This window comes from Chelonoidis abingdonii, chromosome 7 (genome assembly GCF_003597395.2).
Source record: "Chelonoidis abingdonii isolate Lonesome George chromosome 7, CheloAbing_2.0, whole genome shotgun sequence".
NCBI classification, from domain to species: Eukaryota; Metazoa; Chordata; order Testudines; family Testudinidae; genus Chelonoidis; species Chelonoidis abingdonii.
In genome coordinates, this window is record NC_133775.1 from 81,930,689 (window position 1) to 81,957,932 (window position 27,244).

General features: G+C 41.4%; 1 protein-coding gene across 6 annotated transcripts in view; it reads left to right on the forward strand.

The window, feature by feature from the left end:
• LOC116822661 (rho GTPase-activating protein 7-like) overlaps nt 1-27,244 on the forward strand; it is a 148,069-nt gene that overhangs the window by 106,122 nt on the left and 14,703 nt on the right. Inside the window, exons 1-7 of one of the 6 annotated variants that reach the window (XM_032776680.2) lie at nt 9,677-9,755; nt 16,413-16,484; nt 18,763-18,844; nt 20,007-20,070; nt 23,649-25,033; nt 25,474-25,644; nt 26,430-26,589. In XM_032776680.2, the coding sequence (XP_032632571.1) occupies nt 9,743-9,755; nt 16,413-16,484; nt 18,763-18,844; nt 20,007-20,070; nt 23,649-25,033; nt 25,474-25,644; nt 26,430-26,589 (1,947 nt within the window). In that variant the 5' untranslated portion in view covers nt 9,677-9,742. Of the gene's footprint in view, nt 1-9,676; nt 9,756-10,653; nt 10,662-11,523; nt 11,884-12,713; nt 12,896-15,706; nt 15,715-16,412; nt 16,485-18,762; nt 18,845-20,006; nt 20,071-23,648; nt 25,034-25,473; nt 25,645-26,429; nt 26,590-27,244 lie in introns of those variants that run through there. The other 5 variants (XM_075068075.1, XM_032776683.2, XM_032776681.2 and 2 more) reach the window with 5 other exon arrangements.

Below are 27,244 nucleotides of genomic sequence, written 5' to 3' on the forward strand. Positions count from 1 at the left end.
TGCAACATTCTCACTCAGGGGTGTGAAAAAACACACACACACACCCCGAGCAGTGGCAGATTAATGATTTTGCCGCCCCTAGGCCCTGAAATAATTGCCGCCTCCGCCCCCATATGAACTTATTAAACATCAATATTTTCAATATCAACACCAATATTTTCACTTTTTAATTCACTACTACTTTCAGCTATTTTCTGTCTCATTGTTGGCATGAACTGATACAACAAAGGAATCTATTTTGCATATTTTTGCTATCATTTCATTTTCCCTTTTTTTCTTTTGTATAGCTTTTTTTTTTAACTGAGAACTGCTTAATATCTTCCTTCTGGTCATATTATTAATGTTTAGGAGTCTCGCGAATATGTTTACTAAATAGCATTGCGCCGTCATTGGTGGTTTCAATACACATTATTATTGGAAGAATCGTGGCGTTGCTGATGCCGCGATTACAAAAATGCTGTTGTTTATAAATTTGCCGCCCCTGCAAATTTGCTGCCCTAGGCCTTGTCGGCCTAAGCGATAATACGCCACTGCCCCTGAGCACAGCAAGTTTCAGCGCTGTAAAGCACCACTGTAAAAAGTGCAACAGCACTGGGAGCCACGCTCACATCGCTGGTAGCTACTAGCGTTGCCAGTGTAGACTAGCCCTAAGATCTGGGCCCCATTGTGCTAGACACTCTACATAGAAACATCATAAATACAATGTAAATAATACATCCCTCTTCTAAACAGACAAGATGGACAAAGCATGGGAGAAAAAAGATTGTCCACTTTTCCCAGATGGGGACTTGAGGCACAGACACATTACGTGACCACCTTAAAGTCACACTGAGGTCTGAGGCACATCTGGCTTCTGAACCCAGTTCTCGTGAGTTTGACAATTGCCTTAACCACAAAGCCCTCCCTTCTCATTAGAAGAGTGAGACTCTGCTTACATTTATTTTTATGTACGGAAAGGACTTATCAGACTTGGGGCACCCATAGTGACATTGTTCCAAGAAACAAAAAACGTGTCTTCATTACTGCAGTTTTTTAGTGTGAATTAACATGCATAGAAATAGACATTAAAATACACCCGTGTTCGCCAATTAACCTTTACAAGGAAACTAGTTCTATGAACTGTTAGAGTGGAGACCTGGTAATAGCTGAGGTTGCAAACTTAAATGTGAGAACCTCATCAATCTGTGAAACGATAAAGCCTGGACAATTTCACTGTAAAAGTTGGACTCTGTCCTGAGATGATTCTTCTTGGAAAGCTTGAGGGGGGGGGGGGAAGACAGGAAGGCTGAGTAGTTCAAGTGCACTTAGGGTGACTTGTGACTCTCTCTCATTAAAGGTGAGATGATTTTTCAGAAGTGTTAAACACCATACCGCTCCCATTAAAGTAGGTAGGGTTTGCAAGTGCTTGGCACCTCAGAAAATCAGGACATGTATTTAGGTGCCTGACTTGGCATCACGATATAAAAGCACTGCCCAGTACCTAACTGGCCTTCCAGTAGGCCACAGCCTGGGGGGTTTCCAGGCCGGAGCCAATGCTTCTATATCATGATGCCAACTTTTCCCAACCTAGTGCTAAAAATTTCCCAAATCCGGTGAAAAATTCCCAGATAAAGTTTTTTACAATGCTTCTATATCCTGGGGAATTTCTCAATACCTGGGAATTTGTGAGTAAAATGTTCAACTTGGGAAATTGGGAATTTTCATTCAAACATTTTACTCACAAATTCCTAGATTTGGGGAAATTTCCCAGGATACAGATGCACTGATTCCAGTGGACTGTTTAAAATAAACCTCAGGGCCTCTACTTTTGAAACAGTGATGCTACTTCTGGATGATTATGAATGTTTTATCGAGTAGTTTGTACAGTATGTTATAGAGCATAGAGTATTATGGTGAAGCAGTACTTCTATGCAGAACACCCTTCACTAAAAATGATCACAGAATTTAATCACAGCTGAAATGAATTTGGCTTTGTTTCCAGAATTAGAGCACAGGACATTCCTTTATACAGTTCTTCATTTAGGGGTGGGGGTGAGGCAACCAGGGAGAGGTGATCTGTGGGATCTCTGGTAGATTCATGTTTACATGGGAAATGTTCCAATGACATCGGAGTTAAAATATGCAGTGGGTTGGCTTTAATGAGATGTGACTCCACTGATGGGATCAGTGCCTGTCTGAAGTAGCTTGAATAACTTTCAGAGCAATTTCTACAATTTTGGTTAAGTATAAGGGAGGAGGAAAGACAGGAAAAAGTTCATCTCCATTTATGAAAAGGTTAATTTTGTTCATGAAATACCTTGTGAATTTGTTTCAAGTGAACTGCTCCAAGATGACTTCCCGAAGTATCTTTCACCATATTTGGGTAAATCTAGGAGTCTCAGCAACCCGGAATGCCTCTGATTTGGAGACACCATGTATAAAATCTCTACATGTGTTGGCTACAATAGGCAAACAGTAGTGTTTTAGATTGAAAAAGGGACTGTGTGTCCTTAATATTTGTAAAGTACGAAGGGTGTCTATCTGTGCCATCCAGCACCAGAATCCCACCAGTGTCAGGCATTCAGCAGAGATGATTTTTGAAAGTGGTCCCAACCCAGTGGCATTGGACTTTTCCTGTCCAATAGCTCTGTTCTGGATGTAAGACGGTGAGGAAGCAGAAGGCTTATAAACAATTGATATGAACTGGAAGAGAGGAAGTTCAGCACCAGAGAGTTACTCTAGTTATTAGGATGTGGCAATATGTAAGCTGAGTGACTCTGCGGTAGTGGGCATGGATGATCTCTGGAATCAGGAACTATGAAGCATAGGAAAGCAGGAAATATCTTCTTACTGTCTCATGCTCCTGTCCTGCGAATCTCTACAGCGTGCCACCCTGGAACTGGACTTGGGGATTTTGATGTATTTATATAAATTATGGTGACACACAAAGGTCTCATTCAAAATCTAGTACAATGGCCTCGATATGGTAGAACACACACAGTCTCTGCCTCAAGGAACTTTAAAATCTAAAGGGACCTGAGATGCTGCAACATGAAACTCCTGTGCAGGGTAGGCTGACCAGATAGCAAGTATGAAAAATCAGGATGGGGGTGGAGGGTAATAGGAGCCTATATAGGAAAAAGCCCCAAATATTGGGACTGTCCCTATAAAATCAGGACATCTAGTCACCCTAGTGCAGGGGCACAGTCCCATTTACCTCAGTGGGGCTCTTTGTGGGTGCACGGGTCCGTCCACCTCCATTGTAGTGCAGGATCAGCACCTACATACTCAAAACTGACCTCAAAGGCCTTCTGAAGCCCTTCACCATTCAGTCATGGCTGCACGGCACTCGACCAAGCCCTTCCATATTAACATTCTCTTCTGCCTACCTACTCTTGATCAGTTACCTATATAATATGAGGCTTGCATTCAAGATCACTGTAAACAGTGTTTACTAATAAAATAACTCTAATTTCTTCCTGTCTCATCACATACTGGCAGCTGTTCAAAGGAAAATTACAGTGGGAAAAAGATTGTATGATAATACAGATGGAGCATTTTTTTCATATTGAAACTGTCTACAGATGTTCTCCCCAATTGACAATAATACATTCTGTCGTCTTAACCCCAGTGCATAGATGAGAATTTAATCTGTGAAGGGTGTGTACTTTTTCCATTGAATGGGTGAATCTCTTACTTGACTGGCAACAATTTCTAAATTAATCACTGCTGGGTATCCTAAATCAGGTTTATGTAATCTCCTTTGTTGCACACGTGCTCAGTGAATCAAGAGCATAATAATACAGTTGCATTATTCTGTCATAAAGAATTGCCAATTTAGAGGCCATTTCCACTCAAATTAGAATTGGCTCCTTCACAAGGCTGTACAAGTCTTAAAATACCAAGTTTTGAGGGGCACTTTTACCATGTGGAAACTAGATGTAATTTTAATGAACTGAGCCCTTAAATTGCAACTTTATCAGGCTATCATAATTAGGATTGGGCAAAATGGATTGAATAGAAACTTGCATGACCTTGCTTTTCAAATCTTCACTTAAAAATCAAACCAAACCCAAAAGGAACTTTTATTTGATGTTTTAAAAATATATTTGATTAACTACTTCATTCTTTTTCATTTTTATCTCCCTGTGCACTTCAGGTTCCAAACTGAAAATGCCTAAACATCACAAGATGTTGTTTTAGGGAAATTTCTAAGCCAGTTTTGCAATCTGAAGTAGTTTTATAGACTTTGGATAAGTATCTGAACCTGAAGAATGATCAAAGCATCTCATCCTTTCGAGGGTCTCCCCTTTCTAGTTATAATATTTAACAATTCAAAAGCCACCAAACTAACCTTGATTTAAAGATCTAAAAGAAAATGTATAAATAGTAACCTAAGGTATGCTTCTGCAACCAAACCACATTATAATCTGGTACCATATGGCTCTAAGCATCCATAAAGGTTGTTCAAATATTTTTATTATAATGCGCCATAATGTATTGTTTAACTTGGCTCCAGAAACAATGTGGACAGAGTTTTAATTTTTTTAATTATAAAAAATGTGGCCTCTGCAATTACAGAATAGGAAAATGTTTACAAGTTTGAGATAAACCACATTAGGGAAATATCATATCAGGCTGGTTAATTAAATTGTTTTGGTTTATTAAAAATATATAATCAAAGGGTTCATTGAAAACAGCCTACAGCAAATGCAGAGAAATCCGTGATCAGTCACAAAGTTCAAAATGTTTTTAGCACACAAGTGCATTGCTCAACAAAGTGTGCATATTTCAGACCACAAACTATTTTTGTCTAGACTAAGTCTACATAAGCAAAATAGTCTGAAAGGTACTCTCTATTCCATAAAATCTGTTATGCCAATGGACCTGATTATAACACAATAGTCCCATGATATGGTTTAGTCTGGCAGTGTAGATGGGACCCAAGGTGGGTTTTAATCATGAGCCCAAATCTTCTTTATCTCTTGCAAAAGTCCAAGGAAGCCTAACAACATTTAAGTCACTCATTAGAACTGGGAATAGAATGCAAGTTTCCTGATTCCCTCAGATTTGTAATTAATCATGCTACTATACACTGAACTGATGGATTTTAGATTTTTCCATTACCACCTTTTAGATCCTTTTCTTAATCAGAGATTTACAATTTGAGATCTTTTAGTTTGGGATTATTAACTAAATCTTTGGCTTGTCTACACTGGCAATTAACAGCGCTGCAACTTTCTTGCTCAGGGGTGTGAAAAAACAACCCCTGAACGCAGCAAATTGGAGCGCTAGGAGCTATGCCCGTCATTGAGGTGGTGTTTTTATTTTCTAGAGCTGCAACCACACAAGGCACGTTAAAGCACCTTAAGCTGCAAAAAAGGTGCAAGACAACCTGAGAGAATCAACAAGAGCTTGCCTGGGGCTGTTCAAATGAAAAAAAGTCTTTGACATATAAAGTAGCCTCTCTCAAAATCCGGAATTTCTGCAATGGTAGAAAGATTACCTATATCTGATGGAAAGTGAAGAGAGTAAACCTGATTTAAAACTAACATCTTAACTGATTCAGCTGTCAAGTTTATCAAATTTCTCATTTTGTGCAATAGATTTCCTCCAAGAAACAGGTGTAAGCTGTTAGTGTAATGTCTATCATATTAGAATAGTATAACAGGGCACTGATATCAGAATATGAAGCTACCCAACTAGAGCTGAGGTCATTAGCATGTTAATTACATCAGACAAACAAATTGTGGACCTTGTTGTGGCAATTAATTCTCAGTGGGTGCAAACAGAATCACTTGGCTCTAAACTGAACACAGCTGGGTAGAGTTGCAGCTATTAGTGACTCATTTTAAATGTGCCGGAGAGATCCTATATCCTTAATCCATGTAATATATAGCATGTCATGGAATGATAAATTGACAAGAACAAGGAAATTGCTATATCATAGTATCTAGGTTTATAGATTCATTCATTTTAAGGCCAAATGGGACCACTGTGATCAGCTAGCCCTGGTCTATGCTAGGAATTTACTTTGGTATAACTATGTCTCTTGGGTACGAAAAATCCACACCCCTGAGAGACATAGCTGTGCCAGTCTAACCCCTGGCATAGACCAGCACGAGGTCGGTAGAAGAATTTCTTCGGTTGCCCTAGCTATCACCTCTCCGGGAAATAGATTTTCTACACCAACAGGAGAAGCCTTCCCATTGGTGTAGGCAGTGTCTATGCTGAACTGCTACACTGCCGCAGCTGCACTGCTGCAGCATTTTTAAGTAGATCTATCCCTACTCTGACGTCCTGTATAACACAGGCCAAAATAATTTCTAGAGCAGCTCTTTTAGAAAAACAACACACTTGTTTTTGTTCAGGATCTTTTTTTACCTTTATGTCTGAACAGATATCAACAAGATCTACCTAGAATCCTAGCTAGACATGCATCCGACAGAATGGGTATTCACCCACAAAAGCTCACGCTCCAATACGTCTGTTAGTCTATAAGGTGCCACAGGACTCTGCTGCTTTTACAGATCCAGACTAACATGGCTACCCCTCTGATACTAGAGTCATAGACTTGTCTCTCATCTGTTTCCTAGCTTGTATTGGTTGAAATAGTAATGTTAACTTTACTTTCTAATTTTCTTTTTAATGCCAAAACATTTTTCATTTAACACATGTATTGCAATCTCAATGCCATTACAAATATCACCTCAAACAGGACCCAATGTAATCTCCATGGCACATTAACTTGTGTCTTTAATAATGACTATGGGGTATCAGTACATCATGTCCAGCCTTAGTACATGTTGGTGCATATTTGAAAGCCTTATGCCTGGGCTGTTCAGATTTCCCTCAGCTGAACTGTATTGAGTTGGTGACTTCCTCAGAAATTGTGTGTGTGTATTTATACCCTCTCCCCCATAGATTTATTGGTACTATAGCACTCTGATCTTCCTTAATATATGGGCATAAAATTATGGTTTATGGGAAGCATTATGATGAATTGTGCCAATATGTAATGTATGGACCCTTATTGCGTGGACTTTTGGCACAGCACATCGGAAGTCTGTTATGTTAAAGGAACATTATGAACCTGGAAATCTAGACTGCTTAAAATAGAAAAGCAGTTTCAGGTACTATACCTGCACTTTAGTCCTGCAACCAATTTTTTTTTTTAGGGGGGGGTGTAAAATTGCATTTCCTTTTTGAAACAATATTTTCCCTCTACAGCTGCTATGTGAAAAATCCTCACAAAAAGGGAAAACAGCAAAATAATTATACACAAAATGCTCTCAAATGTACAAAGTATAGAAACTTCTCCACTTTAATCTTTAGTCTGATGTGCCCTAGACATTTTCTTACAATATTACACCATTGCACTACCACAGGTGCAGCTCCACAATTGGAACAACAGTGGGAACACTAGTGGCAATAGGCTGCCAGTGTTGCAGTCATTATGTAAGCCAGCTCTAGTCAGGAGTAGACAGCAAAGAGGATTAAGACAACTGCGCTGCTGGTAACAATAGTGGGAAATTTTAAGGAAAAACTTCTAATGCAGATGCAGTCTAGATACTAATCCTAGAAGCAGCCTGTAGGGGAAAATGGAATCAGAAGTGTGAAGTGATGATTAAACTGTCTGCATCTACTTAACACACAATCAAGAGAGTACCAAATTACATTATGATATCCATGTGACATACTATGTCTCTGAACATTTGGGAGGGTACTTCCCAGCACAGGTGGACAGATGTGTGTTATCTCTGCTCTGGTGCTCTAAAATAGCAGTACGTTGTACTTGGGGCTAGCTTGTGCCACTGCAGTCACACTGCTAATTTTAGTGTGTCAGCTTCAGCAGATCTAGCGTGTTCCCACCTGTACTGGGAAGCCCCCTCTGAAAGCCTATTATGCCAGTGTAAAGTTCAGTTTATAGGTCTTGCCATGCCTGGTTGCCCTGGCGCTCTTCTGATATCATTTACACCAGGTACACAATTAAAGAACTGACAACTGACCGACCAAGGAGATATTCTTTCACACAAGTTTTTTCCATCCAAACAATACACAGTTGCTGTTTTTCTAAGTAAACTAACATGGTGTTGATTTTAAGGCTTTTCTGAGTACAGTTTGATGTACTATGCAACAAAACCCATTTACAAATAAGCTCAGGTGGATTACACAGGGTGACTTTATCAATACGCGTAAGAGGAAAGACTGTCCTGTAGTTCAGATGCTAGCCTGAGACTCTGAGACTGCAGGAGTGTTATGAGGAGCTCTTTGACCAACAAGTTAGTGTCAGCAAGAATGTGAGATTGCTAAGTGTCATGAACTTTGGCCTATGACAAATCTTTCATTAGAAATGTCTCAAAATAAGGAGTTACTTTGGAAAAACTAATAGATTTGACTATCAGGGGCACAGATGTAGTAATATGTATTTGGTGTATTGCCCTCTCTCTCTGATCCCCCCCCCCCCCAAAAAAAATTTTTTTTGCAGTGTGTGCTGTACGGTAATATTCTAGTATGCTTAAGTTAAGGAGCAACTATTATTTTTGATGCCCCATAAATCAGAGGGAATCAAGAAATTTCACTTCCATTTTTTGATGAAACTTCATTTTCTGTTGAAAAACTCCTTATTAGGGTTTGTTTACACAGGGGACTAGCCACAGGATTAACAGCATGAAGGCCATTCTCTTAGTGAGGAATAAGAGTATCCATTCTAGGAGCTAGTGTGGAATAGCTATTGAATTTTAAATCCACACCTTACCTTGTTTTGCAATAACTTCCCCATATAGGCAGGTCTTTCAACCCTGATTTTTAAAATAACTGTAGTTTTGCTATGCTCAGCATAGCAATAGCTAAACTGATTTAGGAGTCAAAATTGCATTAACAATCAAAGGGTCTTAAACTTCTAAATCAGTTATGCATTGCAATGCTGAGCTCAGAAACACCTACATACCTTTACAAATCTGAGTCTTTAACAGTTTATTTAGTGAACCATCAAAGGCTAGAGGTGGAAGAGTCCTATGCTAATAGTATCAAAGCAGCACACTAGGGTAAATATCTGGCTAGTGTATTATAGCTACATGGCACTGCATCTAGTTACTTAAGTGAAACTTACTTTTAATTTATTGGGGGGAAAAATTCCTAAGAGCAATTGTTACAGCTCTTAATAAAGGATAGCGCACGCCCCAGGATCATACAGCGAGCAGGAAAAAATCCGTGCTGGAGTTGTTGACCATTGAAGGGCAAGGATCAGAGTGGAGGGGAAAGGATTCTGGTTTCCTCCCTACGGATAAATCATTCTCCGCTTTTAGTTAGCCCGGAAAGGGGCGGGGGGATGGGTGCGAGCCGTCTGTCAAAGCAGTGGTAGGTAGCAAGCGTCCTTGCAGCCCTCAATCACGTAAGATGTGAAAAAATTATCTGTTAATTTCATTAACAGCCCTTTGTCCCCTAGCTCAGGGCAGGAGCCGGCGAGGCTGCCGCCGCAGCTGCCCCCAGGCTCCGGGGAGGGGGAGAGCCCGGGACACACGGACCGAGCCCAGCTGCTGTGCACCCCTCCAGCAGCAGCGGCAGCGCGCCGGGGCTGGGCTGGGTCCTTCCCAGCTGGGCTGGGGCGCCCAGGCCGCCTCCCACCCCCTCCGGCCCGGATTGGAGGACTCCACAGGGGCCCTGCCCCGCGGGCAGGCGCAGCCCAGCACCAGCCCTCCCGCCGCGCGGCTCCGGCTGCCCGGGGCTGGGAAGAGCGGGAGCCGCGCGGGGAGCCGGCAGGATGATAGTGACACGTGAGTGCGTAGGGGGAGAAGCGGGGCCGAGACCGATGGGCGCCCGGGCTCTAGCGGCTCAGTGAGCCGCCAGGGGAGCGCTCCGAGCGCAGCGGGCCAGGGCTGCCACTGGCGCTCTGCTGTCTGGCTGCAGACTCGGGCCCGCCCGCTCCCTGCGCTTTAGGGGGGATCTGACCGACACCCTACCCAGGCGGGGGTAATTCTGCTGCAGAAACCTGCCTTGCTGAGGGCTGTGGGATGCGCTCGCGGGCTGTGTCTTTCTCCTAACCTGAGTGAATACCCCCCCCCCCTCGCCTCCCCAGTGTGCTGGTCGGGGTGGCTTTGAGTTGCGCACTCCCCAGTTTTTCACCCGTTAGCTGAAGTCTTTCTGCAGTCGGGCTTGTGGCCAGGCGGGGTGAGAGAACGTAGGTTTTCTTTTCCCTGGTGTTATTGTGCCGCTAAACCACTTGCCTTTAAAGCGTCTAAGTCAGTGGCCTAGATTCTTCAGAGACTATCTTGACCTTGAACTCACTGATTGCGTGTCTCCTACAGTACATGCGGTAGGGTAAACTGAGGCACAGAGCAGTTAGGTGACTACTATGCTTTAGCTCACTTACAATTAAAAACCTCCTCCTTATAACTGCAACAGGACACTTACTCTTCCAGTGTATTCTGTTCAAAACAAGTAAACAGGCATGTGTTGGGGGGGTGGGATTTCCCCCATCACCTTGCCAGGAGATTATGGTTTAAATATTTGGTAGGGACTCTCCAATTAACATTGGTAGTGCACAAGGTGCTGCTCAAATTCATGTGGTTCCAGGGGAGTTTACAACTGAGACATTGATTGCAAAGCTGAGCCAAAGCAAACAGTTGAGTCTCCAGGGTATATTGGAAGACTTGACTCCCAAGGACAGAGTTGTAATGTGGGTGAGTGTATATGATGGCAGGCAGTGACATTGAATTGTAACAGCAGTACTCCAGAGAAAACATAATGTACTTTTTTAGGGGAAAAGGAACTATAGAAAGGGTTTGAGGGCATACACTTTTTTAATTGAGGTGAATGGCCAGAAACAATTATATCCAGTGGTTAAGTGGATTGTAAGGTATAATTTTTTGTTTAGAACTACAAGTGTTTCTAAATACATTTGTGGTGCTGCCAGAGGCTAGAAATCTGATTTGTGATGGGATTTTGGTGTACAGCTGGGCAACACATTGGGATTTGGGTGGATCTAGTCCAGTGGATGTGTTTTCCACCGCACATGTGCAGATGGGAATTGGCTTCCTAGGAGCTGAAGTTTATGGACAACTGATAAGAAATTTTACAGATGCATCACGGAATACAGACCAAGGATGACAGGAAGGACTAATAAGTTTATCTGCAACCTGGATCAACCCCAAAGACGACAGCTTGAATCACAGCCCACAATGAAACCAAGCAAGAGGCTTCATGAAGAACCTGTTAGCTTAGTAGGTACTGGGTAGGCTAATTTGTTGTAGAAACAATGCATTCCGGAGTTTGGCATCTGGCTCCTGCAGCTGCCAAGCATGTCCCGTGCATGTTGACTCCAGTTCTGGAGCAGATGGAGATGGTTGAGAAGGACAATAGATTCAGCATTACCAGTAACAGAAGAAGGCAGCAGCATTTGATTAGTATTAGGGCCATCTGCTTTGCTGTTATTTTTTTTTGTAGGCTTGCCTTTTGCTGTCATTGTATGATTATTGTATTATGGAAAAAATCCTTCGTGTAACACAAGGATCAAGAGAGAACAAAACTTTTGAATTATTTCTATGGCCTCACAAATTGGCATTCTAGCCTAATCATGTAAAGTTAAAATTAATTCTACACTAATTGTTCTCTCCTTTGTACCTGCTGTGAGTGAGGAGGAGATGCTGCTACACTTCATGGTGAGCTGGGAGTGTTGAGAAAATCTTACTTTTCATAGCAATTTCTTAAGCAATTTAGTGCTGCTGAAGTGGGGAGTCCTGAGATAATTGGTATGGAGTTGCTGGAAACAGCAGGAATGTTCAACATCTGCAAGGTTTTGGAACAATTTCAGACTTAAAAACCCTCCCCCTTCAATTTTCTTAAACCCTGATCACCATCTAATTCTTATCCTTCAAAACTGGAAAACTACATTGTGACACAAAGGTGAAAGATGTGTATTTACCTTGATCTTGATTATGGAGATGTTATGGTTTTTAAATGCAGGAAATGGTTGCGAGGAACAACTGTTTTTAAAAACAAAACAAAACAAAAAAACCCAAACAATACATTAAGAATGAGTTTTATGTTCAATATATTGCAGCAATACTGTCAAGTATAAATTTATATGCTGTAGTTTTAAACAAATATCCTTAACTGTTACTAATATCTTAAATTATTAAAACAAAGTATTTTTAAATTCTAAAGTACTAGTCACCGTTCATACTGTTTGTTTACATGAAGTATTCATCATTTTAGACTGAGATTAGACTAGTTTGTTTCATGTGCTCTTTCTGGTTAGTTTCCTTTTCTGCCTTTCCTATACTATCACAGGGCTGCTGTTCTTGGGCAGCAAACACTGCAGAGGGTATGTTTAAATTCAAATCTTCATTGATATTTTAATAAAAATGAACATTCATATTAATGTGAGCATTTGTTTGGTTTTTGGACCTAATCATCCCTTCTAAATTTTGGTTATGTGATAACCAGCCTACGTAACTCTATATTACAATCCTATATGGAAAATTGGCACAGGTCATGCATTTTTGTTTTGCTTCCCGTAAACATTTGGCAGTGACCCTATCACCTTTGGCGCAAGAGAAAACAGCTAACTTTAAAGTGCTGCCTCTAGTTTATCAGAGATTAATGAGACTTGCAGGAAATGGAAATTTTCCAACTGCTTAAATATTTATAAAACCAAACAGTGTATTTAATGTGTGAGGAGGAGTTGCCATGTCAGAGTAACTCTGGTATTTCATACCATATACAGATAATGCTGTATGATTTCTAGGAATCTGCCTTCTGCTCAATCCTGAGAAAGAGGATGTAATTGTAATAGAATTTGGAGGGTCACTCCTGTGCCAGCTTTTCAAAGGATCTCCCATTTCCTGCTTCTATTTAGGAGGGGCTGACTCCTTCCCTACAAGCATCTGAGCAGCTATATTGGCATCAAAAAACAGTAAGCAGTTAGAATCATCCTGTGTTTACTAGCATCTCTATTTTAAAAAGTTGGTCAGTAAGTCTATTGATGGATGCTGTTGTAGTATCTGTGTAACAGTATGGGGCAAAAACAATTCTAATAATTTATTGAGGTTGGTAGTTATCAGTAGTGGCTAACACACAAAGTTTGTACACCTGTTACAAGAACTGTACAAATATTTATTAATCCTCATACCACTTTAAGTAAAATACATACCTTGATTTCACAGTTGGAGAGAACTGAGACTGGGAGGGGCGAAGTGGCCGTGGGACAGAGCAGATATTAGAAGTCAAGAGTTCATGTCTCTTTCTTCTGCATAAACTACTAGGCTAGGCTGCTTCCCTGATCAAAAAGTAACATGGGTGACCATTTCAACAGGCTAAATAACTATTTGTAAGGCGATGGGCTCTGCTCTACATAAACGGATATCTCAGACTCCAGTTTAGTCCTCACTGAGCTTTTATGGCTCTTAGCTACACTTTTAAAGCAGTGTGTTAGTTTACAGAGCAATAATATTCATGATTATAGTAGCTCAGTTAAACCAGGATTCAGAAGTTCCTTGTTACATCTCTAATACTTGGTGCCCAAGTTTGATACTATACTGTTGGTGCAATACAATGCCATGCCTTCATGAGTATTGCCCTTTTTTCAGGTGTTAACATTTTGGGGGCGTTGGAACACTCTGTGTGCATCCATAGAAAACATCAGTTGGGTATTTAATATGTATGCCATTGCTGCCAAAATAGCTCTTCAGACATCGCATGTCTTAAATTCCTTTGCTGTCAGGCTGCAAACTAGCCTGGCACATCAAGAGTCTGATGTAGGTCAACACAAATTTTCCTTTTGATAAGATTTCCTCCTCCTCAGGTTGATTAGTATCATATTGGTACAGTTTGTTTTTTGTTTTTTTTTGGGGAGGGGGGAAGAGAAGACTAGGGGAAGTCCTTAGATCATATCTAAACAGCTGGGACTCTATTTTCCAATTATCTTAATTCCCATTAGAGCTACACCTAAATCTTCCCTGGATGTCCGTGGCATCCACCGACTTTTTAGAGCATTTTGGCAACCATGTCTATCAGTGAAATATTAACTGCTAGATTGTTTCAAAAGTTGTAACATGGGAACAGATATAGAGTAAGGAGTGTATTGATGCTTCCTGTACAGAAGCCTGGTAACAGAGGGTCAGCAGGCCAAGATGAAGGTATTCAAAGGGGAGGAGTACAGATATCAATATTAAGAGCCCTTTATACCAAAATCAAGGGCTTCGTTGTGTGGACGGGTGCAGGCTTAATTCTGTTTAACACTGCTAAATTTGAGATAAACACGTAGTGTAGACCAGGCCAAAGTAAAGAACTTTGTAGTGGCTGTAACCTTTGTGTACAGTGCTGCATTGAAATACCTGAAGGTAGAAGTTCATTTAGCTACAGAATAGAGGTGACAGCAGTACAACTTTTCCGAAGCTGCCTTGACTTTGTTCCAGAAGGGACCACCACCGGGGTGATAAGGTCATTGTGTCCAGGATCATTAGCTGATGGAAAAATTACTAATGGAAACATTTTTTAAGCTGCCTTCCTGAATTAGTTTTTCTTGATTCAATTCGCAGTGGAAATGTAGCTGTAGTTTCAGAAGGAAGCTCTGGATTACTTTAACCTGGAAACTATTTAACATTATGGGACTATGTAGACTCTTCCATCTTTGCTGGAAAAAAAGATGTGCTTAACTTAATTAACATGAGTTAAAGTCCTAATGAAGACAAGGCAGGGCGTAGTTTACTTTTTGCAGAGTTAGCAGGTTGAGTTAAAGACTATGATGAACTTGACCTGCTGATTTGTGTGAAAACTACAAATGGCCTTACCTAACATAAGGTCAAATTCTAGTGAAGACAGTTTGAGTTAAGAACAAAGCTTTTTTCCTAGTGAAGATAATGCCTAAAGATTGATTTATTCTTCTTTTCACTTAATATGGATATGTCATTTAGGAATGTGCATGTGATTTATCAGTCTGTTCCTGATTTTGTTGTTAAAGACTATGCTTTGATAAAATTATGTGCAAACTAGGGGCAGTTGGACCTGAAATGTGTATTATGAGAGCAGCAGCAGCAGCAATGGTGTATTTAGACTGTTGAAGTTGGCATAGTGGCATAGAAATAAGTATTTGTGAAAACTTTTAAAAATGGAGAGAAGTGTATCAGTCTATTTAAAACAAATGTCATTTCAACCTACCTCCTTACTTGAAGGTGAAAATGGTTGATTGGGTGTGCATTGCAATAGGATTTCCTAAATTAATCAAACTGAGCTTGTTTGACTTAATAATAAAACAGATTCAGAGTTGAGAGATTTAAAATTCACTTTATAAAGAAGGAGCAAAGCAGAAAATTCATGAAAAAACTAGAAATATATAGATGAATTCCTTCACCTTACTAAACTGGTAACTTACTGCTGAATATTTCAAGCAAAATCAGGCTGTGCATTCCTATGCATAAATGTATGGAATGCATTTTTTGTTTAGAAAACATATTTTAACAAACCAGTTTGTTCCTTGAGTCTAATATGCCAGAAGCTCTTCCTAAAGATTTGAGGAGAATGCACAGGGACTGTCTGTGTGTCAGACAAGCCTTGACAGTTTGGTTGTACTCATAACTCAGCTAGAAGTGTACCAAGGAAGGAGAAGAGTGCAGTTCAGGATTCCTCTCCTCCACAACAGCCACCAGTAACTTGCAGTATTGGCACAGTTTAGAAGCAGCTGGTATGTGCTCTTCCAACAGCATACTAAACTTGTTTACATTTTTAAGGCATCTGGTGAGTGTTCTGTATTTCTGTAAGGTTATGCTTTGCCTCTGCTCCTGTGGGAATGTTATAGTATGGCTATAATTGCTACAAAATGAGCAGTTGATTCCTGATATCTATTGACCTGAAGTAACTGCCAAGTGGAATTGATAGTGGGCAAGGAACAAAATATTAATGGGTACTATACTGGGGAAAATTCTTGTTACTATGAACTAGTAAGTGGTGTTCAGTGTTACTAATGGTGTGCTGGTCTTCCAGTTTAACTAATAAAGTAGTATTCTCTGCTATGTATATGTCCTGCTGTCATGCCTAAGAATCAGTATGTGTGACTGGGCATTGATATCTTGGACCAGTAGCTGGACATGTGTATCATATATCCCTTTTTGTTCATTCCAACGTATAACAGATGTTTCAGAGCACAAGATTTTCACAAATGGATGATGTAGACTGGTACACTATATAGCAAATATACCCCACTTTCAACATATTTGTATGTTTGCATCTACTCTACAGTGGAATAAATACACTGTGTGTGCGTGTGCATGTACGCATGCCAAATAGTAAACTAGCAGAACTTACATATGCAGGAGTCCTCAGGAATCCACCTTTGTGGGGTCATACAGAATAACCTTGCTTATTTAATAAGTCACCCTAATTGCTTGATCTCTAAATTTTTTGTTAACAACTGAAAGTCTTTTGTTTTGTTACAGAAATTGAAGCCAAAGAAGCCTGTGACTGGCTGAGGGCTGCTGGTTTCCCCCAATATGCTCAGTTATTTGAAGGTACAGTATAATCGATACATCTGATATTAAATCCAACTGGAATCCCTTTGTGTAACAAAACAAAACAAAAAACAACAACAAAAAAAAACAACAAAAAAAATGTTCAGAGCCCAGTACCTTTTACCACACGTATACTGTAGGCACATCCATGTTGTCAACAGTTCATACAAATTTAATCTGATATAGTTTAACAAACAAAACATGGAGCTGAGTTGTGCGCATGGAAAGTATATCTTAAGTTAATGTTTGAGCAGCAATGTAAAGGGTTTTTTTTTAAATGAGGGGCGTGGGGAAAGGAGCAAATAAAAGTAATAGGCTTTGGTAGCAGAGATTGCAATTCAGGTTGAATTTGTTTCCCTATTTTTTAATAGCTCAGAACTTTTTCAGTCTCCTCCCTTTTTGGCTGAAATTTTCCATGTTTTAGTTTTTTACTTCTAGCAATCACTCAGGCTCTCTCTTCACCCTCCCAAAAATGCTTGAACATAGTTGTTTGAACCACTTTTTTAAGGGGGCGAATACTCTTCCAATCAGGAATGTCTCAAATAGATTGTAAGTTCAGTCTCAGCTTGTTCTCATAGTGTTATTGGGCTATAAGGGTTATGCCAAATTTGGAAAAAATGATTGTCATTTTGAAGTTATAAACATTTAAAAACAGAGCAGTTTTATGTGTGTACGTTAGAAGTATGCTTTTTAATATTTGTTTATCAATCTAAACTTTTGATTTAGGATACCTGGGTTGAGAGGACATGAAACCAAATAGCTATAGATCAAGGAAGTTACAAACATCACTGACAACACTTTCTTTAAAACAGACCAGCAAACAAATCAGTGATTGCAACATTAAGATTGAGAAATCAAATAGTCAAAGCTGAGCTTGGAAGTCATATGCCTTAAAATGTGGTGTCTCATGATATCCTTTGTCAGACTGAAATAGGTAGTAGATATAAACTAGCATTTTATATGCAGCCTTACAGTTTGTGTAGATACTCAGTGTATCATACTGCATAATGCTCTCTGAATTAGTCTGAGGATGGAATGCAGTGTTCTGACTTCACTTGATATCTAAATCTCAATCTCTATAAAAGAATCCAAGGAAAACATTGCCAGTGGAACTAGCAGCCTCCTTGATCTAGGAGGGTAGATCTCAAAATCTGGGCTGTCGAACTTTAATCATACTTTTAAACTGGAGAACTGACTTTACTCAGGTGTTGCATGTTTTGTTCATCTCATTAAAGTTTAAGCAGAGTGTCCCAGGCCAATGGGGTCTGCAGGAAGCTGCGCAGGCTGAGCGATGTGCTGGCCACCACTTCCAGCTGCCCCCATTGGCCTGGAGCGATGAACTGCAGCCAGTGAGAGCCGCGATCAGCTGAACCTGTGGATGCAGCAGGTAAACAAGCTGCCCGGCACCACCGATCAGCGCCTCCCCTTCCTCTCAGTGCCTGCTGCGGAGCAGATGTTTTGCGGTGTCAGGAGGTTCGGGGGGAGGGCGGGGGAGAAGCGAAAGCCCAGCATGCTTGGGTGGGGCGGGCGTGGAACGTAGCAGGGTGGAGTGGGGCAAGGTCTGGGGGGAGCACCCCAGGCAGATTAGAAACTCAGCGCCTATGTCCCAGGTACTGCGGCCCCTCTAGGGATAGCCCCGCATGTGAGCAATCCCATTGAGAGCATGTGCGTAAAATTATGCATATGTAATTGCTTGGAGGATCGGGTCCTTAATTATTTGCATGTCATTTGCATGTGTGTATTTATATTTAGTTTTATCGAGCTTAAACTGAAATGTGATGGCAAGTACCGTTTAACTTCTTTGCAGATATTCATATTATGATCCTTGTCAAAAGATTATAAGTAGGGCTGGCAGAATTTGATTTTTTTCCTTCATTTTTTTTAAAAATTCAGGCGATATCTCTGTGTGTGTAAGCTTTTTTCAATTTTTATCTTCATTTTTCACAGTTGCAGGAAATTATTGGGAGGGGATCACAGAATGGGGGGGACAGACAATACTTGTTTCATGACATTGAGATTGAAAAAAATTAAAGATTTGTAACCGTTAAAATGTAAATTGTCAATATCACCTCAAAATATACAAAGTAAATAGCCTTAAAACAAACTCTTAAGTTCTCAAGCAGCATTTTTCTTACTTTGCCTAACTGTAAATCTCGATTAATGGTGATGGATATATTTTTTCATTGCTTTGTATGTATGATAAAATTGATGTTTAACAGTCTTTACTGATAAAAATCTAAACCCTCCAAGCTTAATTATAAATATTTTGTATTCACAGACATGCAGTTTCCTATCGACATCAAAACTGTGAGGAAAGATCATGAATTTTTAGATCGAGATGCTATTGATTCTCTTTACAGGTAAATATTATTAGTTTGAATTTTCCCCCAGCCTAGCACACATGAAAATTATACTTATGTTTAGCATTTAACATACTCCTTTTGAGAGTATGCTGTTTTCCTTTGTTTAACAGATGACTTGTCTAACATCCCAATTCAGGAAAGCTCTTAAGCAAATGCTTAAGTCCCACTGAAACCAATGGCCTTACTTAAAAGTTAAGTAGGTGCTTAAGTGAATGCGTTTCTCTATAGCAAAGCTATTTTCTCTGTGTACTGAGTGAGATGGAATACTACTCTGGCTATCACTTAATCCATTCGCCATCAGAATCACATTAGATTGATGTCACTTTTTTTTTTATTTATTTACTGGAACTACATCTCAGCATTTCACATTGATGTCAAAGGATTACTTATGTACTTAAGTGCTTTGCTGATTTGGGGCCTTATTGATTCTGCAGTTCCACCAAAATGATTTTAAAAAAACAAACACCTGAGAGAGTCCTGGGATAGGGCTACACTTGCAGCTGTACAGCGCTGCTGCGGGAGCGCTCCTGTGGCAGCACTTTGAAGTGCGAGTGTGGTCGCGGCACCAGCGCTGGGAGAGAGCTCTCCCAGCGCTGCAGGTACTCCACCTCGCCATGGGGATTAGCTTACAGCGCTGGGAGCCGTGCTCAGGCACTGTTTACACTGGCGCTTTGCAGCGCTGTAACTTGCTGCGCTCAGGGGTGTGTTTTTTTCACACCTCTGAGTGAGAAAGTTGCAGCGCTATAAAGCACCAGTGTAGCCAAGGCCCTAGTGATCTACTTTAGTCCCATCGTTTTTTTTTTCTTATGTTTTAAAACATAAATTTTACCAAGATTTTTTTTCTTTGCCAGAGTCTTACATTGATGTAGCATCCTTCACAATCACCAAAGGTTTCTTAAGCTTTTATTAATGATTGGTTATAGTCCTCTCTTCAGACTTGGCGAGGGGAGGACTCTAGCTGTAGACAACATCATGTAACTGGAGAACTGGGTTGGTGGTTTGAGGGCATTTCAGGAACCCACAGCAGAAAGTCAGTTACTACTGGCAGAAGTTCAGACTGTTTTTAAGAGTTCAAGAGCAGTTATGAGAATGTCAGTCTGCTTTTATTCAAGAAAATAATTTGGGTTAAGGTCTTAAGTCCTTTTTCTTTCCCCCCTAGACGGTTAAATACACTGAACAAGTGTGCAGCAATGAAAGTGGAAATAAGTCGTCAGAGAAAGCGGGTATGTCTTTAAATTTTCATTTCATAACTTAGCCAAATAGAGCATTTAAAAAAATAGCATAACTTGGCACACGTCATTGCCTGGTAAGACGAAAGTTTTACTCATAGATTTTTAATACTCATAAGCATTACAAATGGACTGCACAGGGGCCCTGACTCAACATATGCTTAAGTGCTGCCCTGACTAGGGAGACTCTTCTGAGTCAGGGCCTGAAAATTTATGCTCAGAGGAGTGCAAGCTTCCTGTATCTCTGTATCTCCACTGATTTATAGGTGAGGTTCTGCAGTGTTGTAGTTATGTTGGTCCCAGGATATTAGAGAGACAAGGTTGGTGAGAGAGACAAGCAATTGAGCTTACACAAAGCTCTTATTCAGGCCTGAACTTCCTCTTCTGGCCTCCAAACAATTCCCTAACCTCTCCAAACTCCTCATCAGAAGCAAGCTCTCCCCTGGACCAGGACACACCAACTCCAAGTGGCAACAGACCTTGCCAGAACAATAGATGCAAAACTTGTAGAAATAGCTTCATTGCTATGATGATCAACACCGCACACAACACACCTTTCAAGATCCATGGTTCTTGCACATGCTTAAAACAACATGGTGGTGTCCCTCATCCAGTGCACTAAATGACCCAATAACGACTATATGGGTGAAATGAGACAGTCACTATGCTCTTGAATTAATTTACAAAGAAAAATAAGACACAAACACCAGATCATCTGTGAGTGAACACTTTTCACAAAACGATCACTCTGTCTGACCTCTGTCCTCATTCTCAAAGGAGATCTGCAGAACGTTTTCGAAAGATGAGCCTGGGAGCTTAAATTCATAATTCTGCTAGACACTAAAAATCATGGACTTAAATAGAGACACTGGATTTGTGACTTATTACAACCGTCTATAACCCACTAACTATCCACGCCCCCTTCTCGGTGACTAGAGAGGTGTTAATCAGACGTTCAGCTTGAATGGTCCCTTGAAATATGTGTTAACTACTTATGCTAAACAATCTCTTCCACCTTGTATTTAGCTGTAACACTGTGAATGCGTTTCCCAGACCTGAAGAAGAGCTCCGCGTAAGGCTGTCTATGCTACACATCTTTTAGCGACACATCTTTTGGCTGTGTCGCCACAACCATGTCACTAAAAGTCACGCAGTGTATCTGCTGTGTCTCTCCTACCGACAGAAAAACTTCCAGCCCTACCGAGTGGCATTTGTGTTGTCAGCAGAGTGCTCCTGCCTACAATGCACTATTCACACTGGTGCTTGTCACGGCAAAACTTTTGTCTTTTGGGAGCAACAGGGTTTAAACACCTCCTGAAAGACAAAAGTTTTGTCGTTCAGTTGCCAGTGTAGACATAGTCTACGCTGAAAAGCTTGCATCTCTCACCGGTAGAAGTTGGTCTAATAAATATTTGCTCACCCATCTTGTCTCTCTTCAAGTGAGAGGGTAACTTATTCTCCATGGGCTTGTCCACAATAGGGAAAAGCCTAGGATTCCCTTGACTAGCTAACATGGGTTAAAACTACAGTTTTGCCACTCTGCAGTAGGATTTTAAAGAGCGCTAATTATCATGTTTAAAAAAACTCATACCATTTTTCATAGCGTGGACAAACCCTTTGAGACTGCCAATGCAGGTGCCCATTATGAGAATGGGATTTTGATTAAGGAAGGTTTTGCTTCTCTTATACTATTAGGTGAAAAGTTCTGTATATCGCTGTCAGTCACTTGAACCTACACACACTTGTTTTATTGTACTCAGTGTGCTTGTCCTTTGATTTGGATATGTTTTTAACTTGTTTGTTGGCTACTGACACTGCCTTTTGTTTTCAGACAAATGAGTGGCTAGAGAGAATTATAGAGTGGGCACTGCGGATGTATTTTTCCAGCACTTAAGAGCACAAAGCCCCTTGACAATCAATGGGACTAGTGTGCCTAAGTCACTTAGCTATAGGGTTGCCAACTTTCTACTTGCACAAAACTGAACACACTTGCCCTGCCCCCTGCTTACTCCATCCCCCCTTTCCTCTGTTGCTCACTCTCCCCACCTTTACTCGCTCATTTTCAGTGGGCTGGCTCAAGGAGCTGGTATGTGGGAGGGCTCCGGCTGGGGGTGTGGGCGCAGTGGGTTGGGGCCAGAAATGAGGAGTTCAGAATGCAGGAGGAGGCTCCAGGCTGAGGCAATGTGTTGGGATGTGAGAGGGAGTGCGGGCCCTGGGTGGGGCCAGGTACGAGGGGTTTGGGGTGTAGGAGGGGGCTCTGAGTTGGGGGGTGGAGCCGAAGTGTTTGGAGTATGAGAGGGGGCTCCAGGATGAGGCGGGGGTTCAGGTGCAGGAGGGTGCTCCAGGCTGAGGCCAAGGGGTTTGGAGTGTGGGAGGGTGATCCCAGAAGCAGCAGCATGCCCCCCACCCCCAGGCTCCTACACGGAGGCATGGCCAGGTGGCTCTGTGCACAGCCCTGTCCGCAAACGCCGCCCCCACAGCTCCCATTGGCTGCGGTTCTGAGCCAGTGGGAGCTTCAGGGATGGCACTTGGGGTGGGGAGAGTGTGCGGAGCCCTTGGCCACTCTTGCGTGTAGGAGACGCAGGGGGGATATGCTGGCTGCTTCCCGGGAGTCACGCAGCACAGAGGCTAGCAGGGAGCCTGCCAGCCCCACTGCATAGCACCACCAACCCGACATTCAACGGCCTGGTCAGCAGTGCTGACTGGACCCGCCAGGATCCTTTTTCGACCATGTGTTCCAGTAGAAAACCAGACACCTGGTCACTGTATTTAGCTACTTCCAGAAATCCCACCCTGTGCCTCCGTGAAAGTATTTGATTTCTCTTTTAGAGCTGGTTGGGACACTTTGGACTAAAAGAAATTTCAGCAAAATATGCTATTTTGTTGATACCAATATATTTTGTGGAAACATATCTCTTTTGAGAGTTTTTTGGGGATAGGAGAGACACCCAGACTTTCTTTCTCACTCTAGCCTGGTGGCTATGGTGCTGGCCTGGGATGTGAGAGATCCACATTTGAGTCCCGTCTCTGTCTGATACAGGGACTTGAATCTGGGGGTCTCACATCCTAAGCCTGTGCTCTCTCCACCACCTTGGAGACAGACGGACAGACACACTTATTCCCTGCATGCACCTACTCACCCAGCTAGCCTCTTCCCTAATAGAAAAGCTCAGGTTTTGATCTGAAAAAAACAGACAATTCAACACCATTTCACTTTCATGAACATTTTCCAGGAGTTTTGGCTTTGTTCCGATGTTGAAAGAAACTAGATTTTGAAACCAAACTTTGAAAGTTGCCATGAAACAGATTTTTCATTATCCAGTCAGTTGTATTCTCTTTTAACAAAGCTTCCAGCCTGCTTATGTGTTCTCTCTCCCCAAAGCCCCTCAAGCAAAACAAATCTCATGCTGAAGGGCTTTAGCCGGAATGTTGTTACAATGTAGAAATCTAAATTTAAAAGTACTACAGTGATGCAAAAATAAGCATAAAAGTTAAACCTTCTTTTTCATTGCGTCTTATATTTTAAAACTTGCTGGACTTTGCCCCTTGAACTATACTTTCTTTACTTTAAGAGTGATGAATCTGAAGACGATGAACCTTATGCAATAAGTAACAAATGGGCTTATGAGAGGTGCAGTCAGAGATGGTCTCGCCTGGAGAGCATAGAAGGTTTCCCTGAAAAAGGGTCTAGTGCATCAGTCCCAGACAGTCCAAGACTTAAGAGCACTGGTAGTGAGGAGATATCCTTTTCAGACCAAGGAGAGAAGCATGATGTGTCTTCAATTCACAGTACTAGCAGTGGGGACAGTGACATTATCAGCTTCCCTAAGACTTTTGAGGATGTTGAGACCAGCACTAGTTCCTCAAGGTGTTCCTCAAGTAAACTGGCCTCTCCTGACTCTACTTTTAGTTGTTCTCCTTCTCCTAGTGAGTTCTTAAACATCATCAGCGAGGAGAAGCTTTTGGATAAGCCACCACAAAAAAAGGGGAAGAGCTTTTTAAAGAAAATGGAGAAACTGCGCATAAGGAGTTCCAGTGTAAAGAGAGCTGCTCAGTCAAAGGCCAAACCCACTATTGGTGAACCTGTTCTTCTGGAGGGACTGGATGAAGAGAAGCTGAAGAACCTTAATTGTGTAGATATTTGTGACCTATCTGACAGCCAGATGAAAAAGAATTCTTCCTGTTCTCCCCACACTTGCAGCAGCAGCAGCCAGTCTGAAACCAGCAGCACAGTGAGCACTCCAAGTCCTGTTATCAAAGTCAGGAGCTATGCTAAACGAGGAGGCGTGTATGCAGAGGACTCCGACTCCAGCAAGCTGTCTCTGTGGAATGATGTATCTGAGCAAAACTTCAAAAATGAAATAAATTTGCATGCAAACCAAATGTTTCATGTACCACAAGGCCATAAGCCTGGGACTTTCCCCAAAGCACTTACAAACAGTTTCTTATCTCCCACAGACAACACTTCTGTGAACTGGAGAACTGGAAGCTTTCATGGATGTAGGCGGAACAGAATTAGAACTAGTTCTAAGGAGTCTGAGACCCCTCTGAGTCCTCTGTCATTTATAGATAACAGACTGAGTATCTATGACAATGTGCCCAGCATTCCTGTTCATCTTAATAAGATGGAGACACCGGAAGTTAGTGATGATGATGTTTTTTCAGAACTAGACAACGTTATGGAACATGTCAATGGGCTCAGAAAGTTGGTCAATCAGTGGACTGAGAAGTTCTCAGATGATGGAGACTCTGATTTTGCAAACGACTCAACCTCTCCATGTCCATCTTCCCCTAAAGAAATCCACCTTGAGATAAAAAAGCATTCAGAAGAGAAACTGGCAGATCTACCAGCTGCTGATGGAAAACAGAACTGCAAGCATGGCAATGAGCTTTACTCCCCAGAACTGGCATATATAACAAATTCAGAGATGGGATCATCATCATCACATTCCAACAGGTCAGCTTCATTTTTCTTTATAACCTTCCCCTCTTCCTTCTGTCCTACCTCCAAGAACTTCCCTGACAAAACACAATCACCTTCTCAAAACAATGAGAAATTTTAAATCCATTTCAATTAGAGTCAAACCTGAACCAACCAGATCCAAGTATTAGGTGCTATGGATCAGGGTGATGATGGCCACATAAACACTGAGATAAATCCAGATCCAAACTTTGTGGCTCATTCCTCTCTCTAATTTGAACCTTTCACATTGGTGCAGTACCTTATCGACTAGACCTTTTTATGTAAAATGCAACCAAAATCTGCTTGGAAACAGGAGGTCACTTTTGAAGTGACTGATAGGACAAAATGTTCCATAGGTGTTCCATTGCTTTAGGCAGAGACCTGACATGAGCAATAAGAACATTCCTTTAACCTAAATAATGTTTACTCCTTAGACATGAGAGGCGACACTGGTCTACAGAGGAGACTGTAAACTTGGAAAGCCTTTCTGTACAAATTGATAACCAGTCAGCAGCCCACCTAAACCTAATACAGAAACATGCTTTGTTGAAACTCACTGCTCTAATGGACAAATACTCTCCTTCCAGTAAACAGGGCTGGAACTGGTAAGTTGTTATGTTAACATATTCTACTTCAGGAAAAATGACAATTGGCAAAAGCAGATGGCTCTTACCCTGCTCTGAACTGATATGCACATCTAGAGTGAAATCCAGGTCCCACCGTCTCAATGGGAGTTTTGCTACTGATTTTAGTGGGGCCAGGATTTCACCTAGGCTCTCACCCTTTCCTACAGTTGGCATTATTGATAACTTAAATAACAGTCCAAGCTTCAATCTTCACTTTCTCCCGAAGCTTGCCTGTTCATAGGGCTTTTCTCTAAAAGGGAATTAGGGTCTGGGACAGAGATCCACTCCAATCCTTCTATCCTGGTTATAGCTTAAATAAATAAAATTCACCTGCCATTGTGATCAGCAATAACAATTCTGCATCTTTATGCAGGGTTCTAGCACCTGAACATAGGGGCACAACAGAGGAACCTGCCACTCTTACAAGGATGGTAGTATATTCTGCAAGAGTTTCAGCTTTTAATGAGGATTTCTTTATGGGAGCTGCACCCTGCTAATTTAAAGGACTTAAGACACATAGCTTAGGTTGTTGCTGTATTTTTTAGTGTTGATTCCTTTGTGCTGCCATGAGTGTAATAAGGCTGCAGCATTTGGGGAAGGAACAAAGGTGGCACATGACTTCCAAAATGTGCATAGCATAAAGAGAGAGGGGGTGTGTGTGTGTGTGTGTGTGTGGAGGGGGGAAGATCCTCAGTGCCCCCTGCTCTAAACTGCCTGAATGGAAGGGCAGCTAATGGTTTGAATGTATTTATTTTTGTTTTCAGGACCATTCCGAAGTTCATTAGAAAAATCAAAGCCCCTGACTATAAGGACAAAAATGTATTTGGTGTGCCATTACTGCTAAATGTTCAGCGAACAAGCCATCCACTTCCAAAGAGCATTATCCAGGCCATGGAGTACTTAAGAAGCCACTTTCTTGACCAGGTACAAATATAAAACAAACCTAAACATGACTTGACTTGAGTGACACTTCATTCCATGTATGTTTTTAACTTGGAGCCCCTAGAGAGCTGACCAGTCTCTCTTGCTTTGTCAACCTTTTCAAGGACATTCTTTCCTCTCCAAGGCTTCTAACAGTGGTGTCTGAACAGGCTTGAGTGGGCACCCTACAGAGAATAGGGATATTCTCCTTTTGTGGATACCTTATTTCCACCTGAGTATAAATTTATTTGCCCTTCTTTGTTTATAGCACCTGCAGCTGTTCTGATCACTTGGCAAATGTGGGTCAACTGCCTTCTCTTAGTGGTATTTTAGTGGTAAAAAGCAAAATCTAATACCTGTAGCACCTCTTGTGTCTGCTCAGTACAGTCTGAAAGCATCGCAGCATCGGAATTCTCATTTCACATCTCTAAGAATTGAGCTGTAGCTTTTTATGGCATATAATTGGGCTGTGATTAACATCCTTTTTGGGCCTAAGTTACATTTATCCGCTGCTCTGAAGATATTTGCAGTTGTAGATTAGTGCCCACAGTTATGAGCCACATACTGTATGCTGCGGTACCTCTGTAATAAGGTGGGGAAAGTTTGTAAAGTTAGAAGTTTTCCATCCCTCTCCAACTGTTTGGATTCACAAATCTAG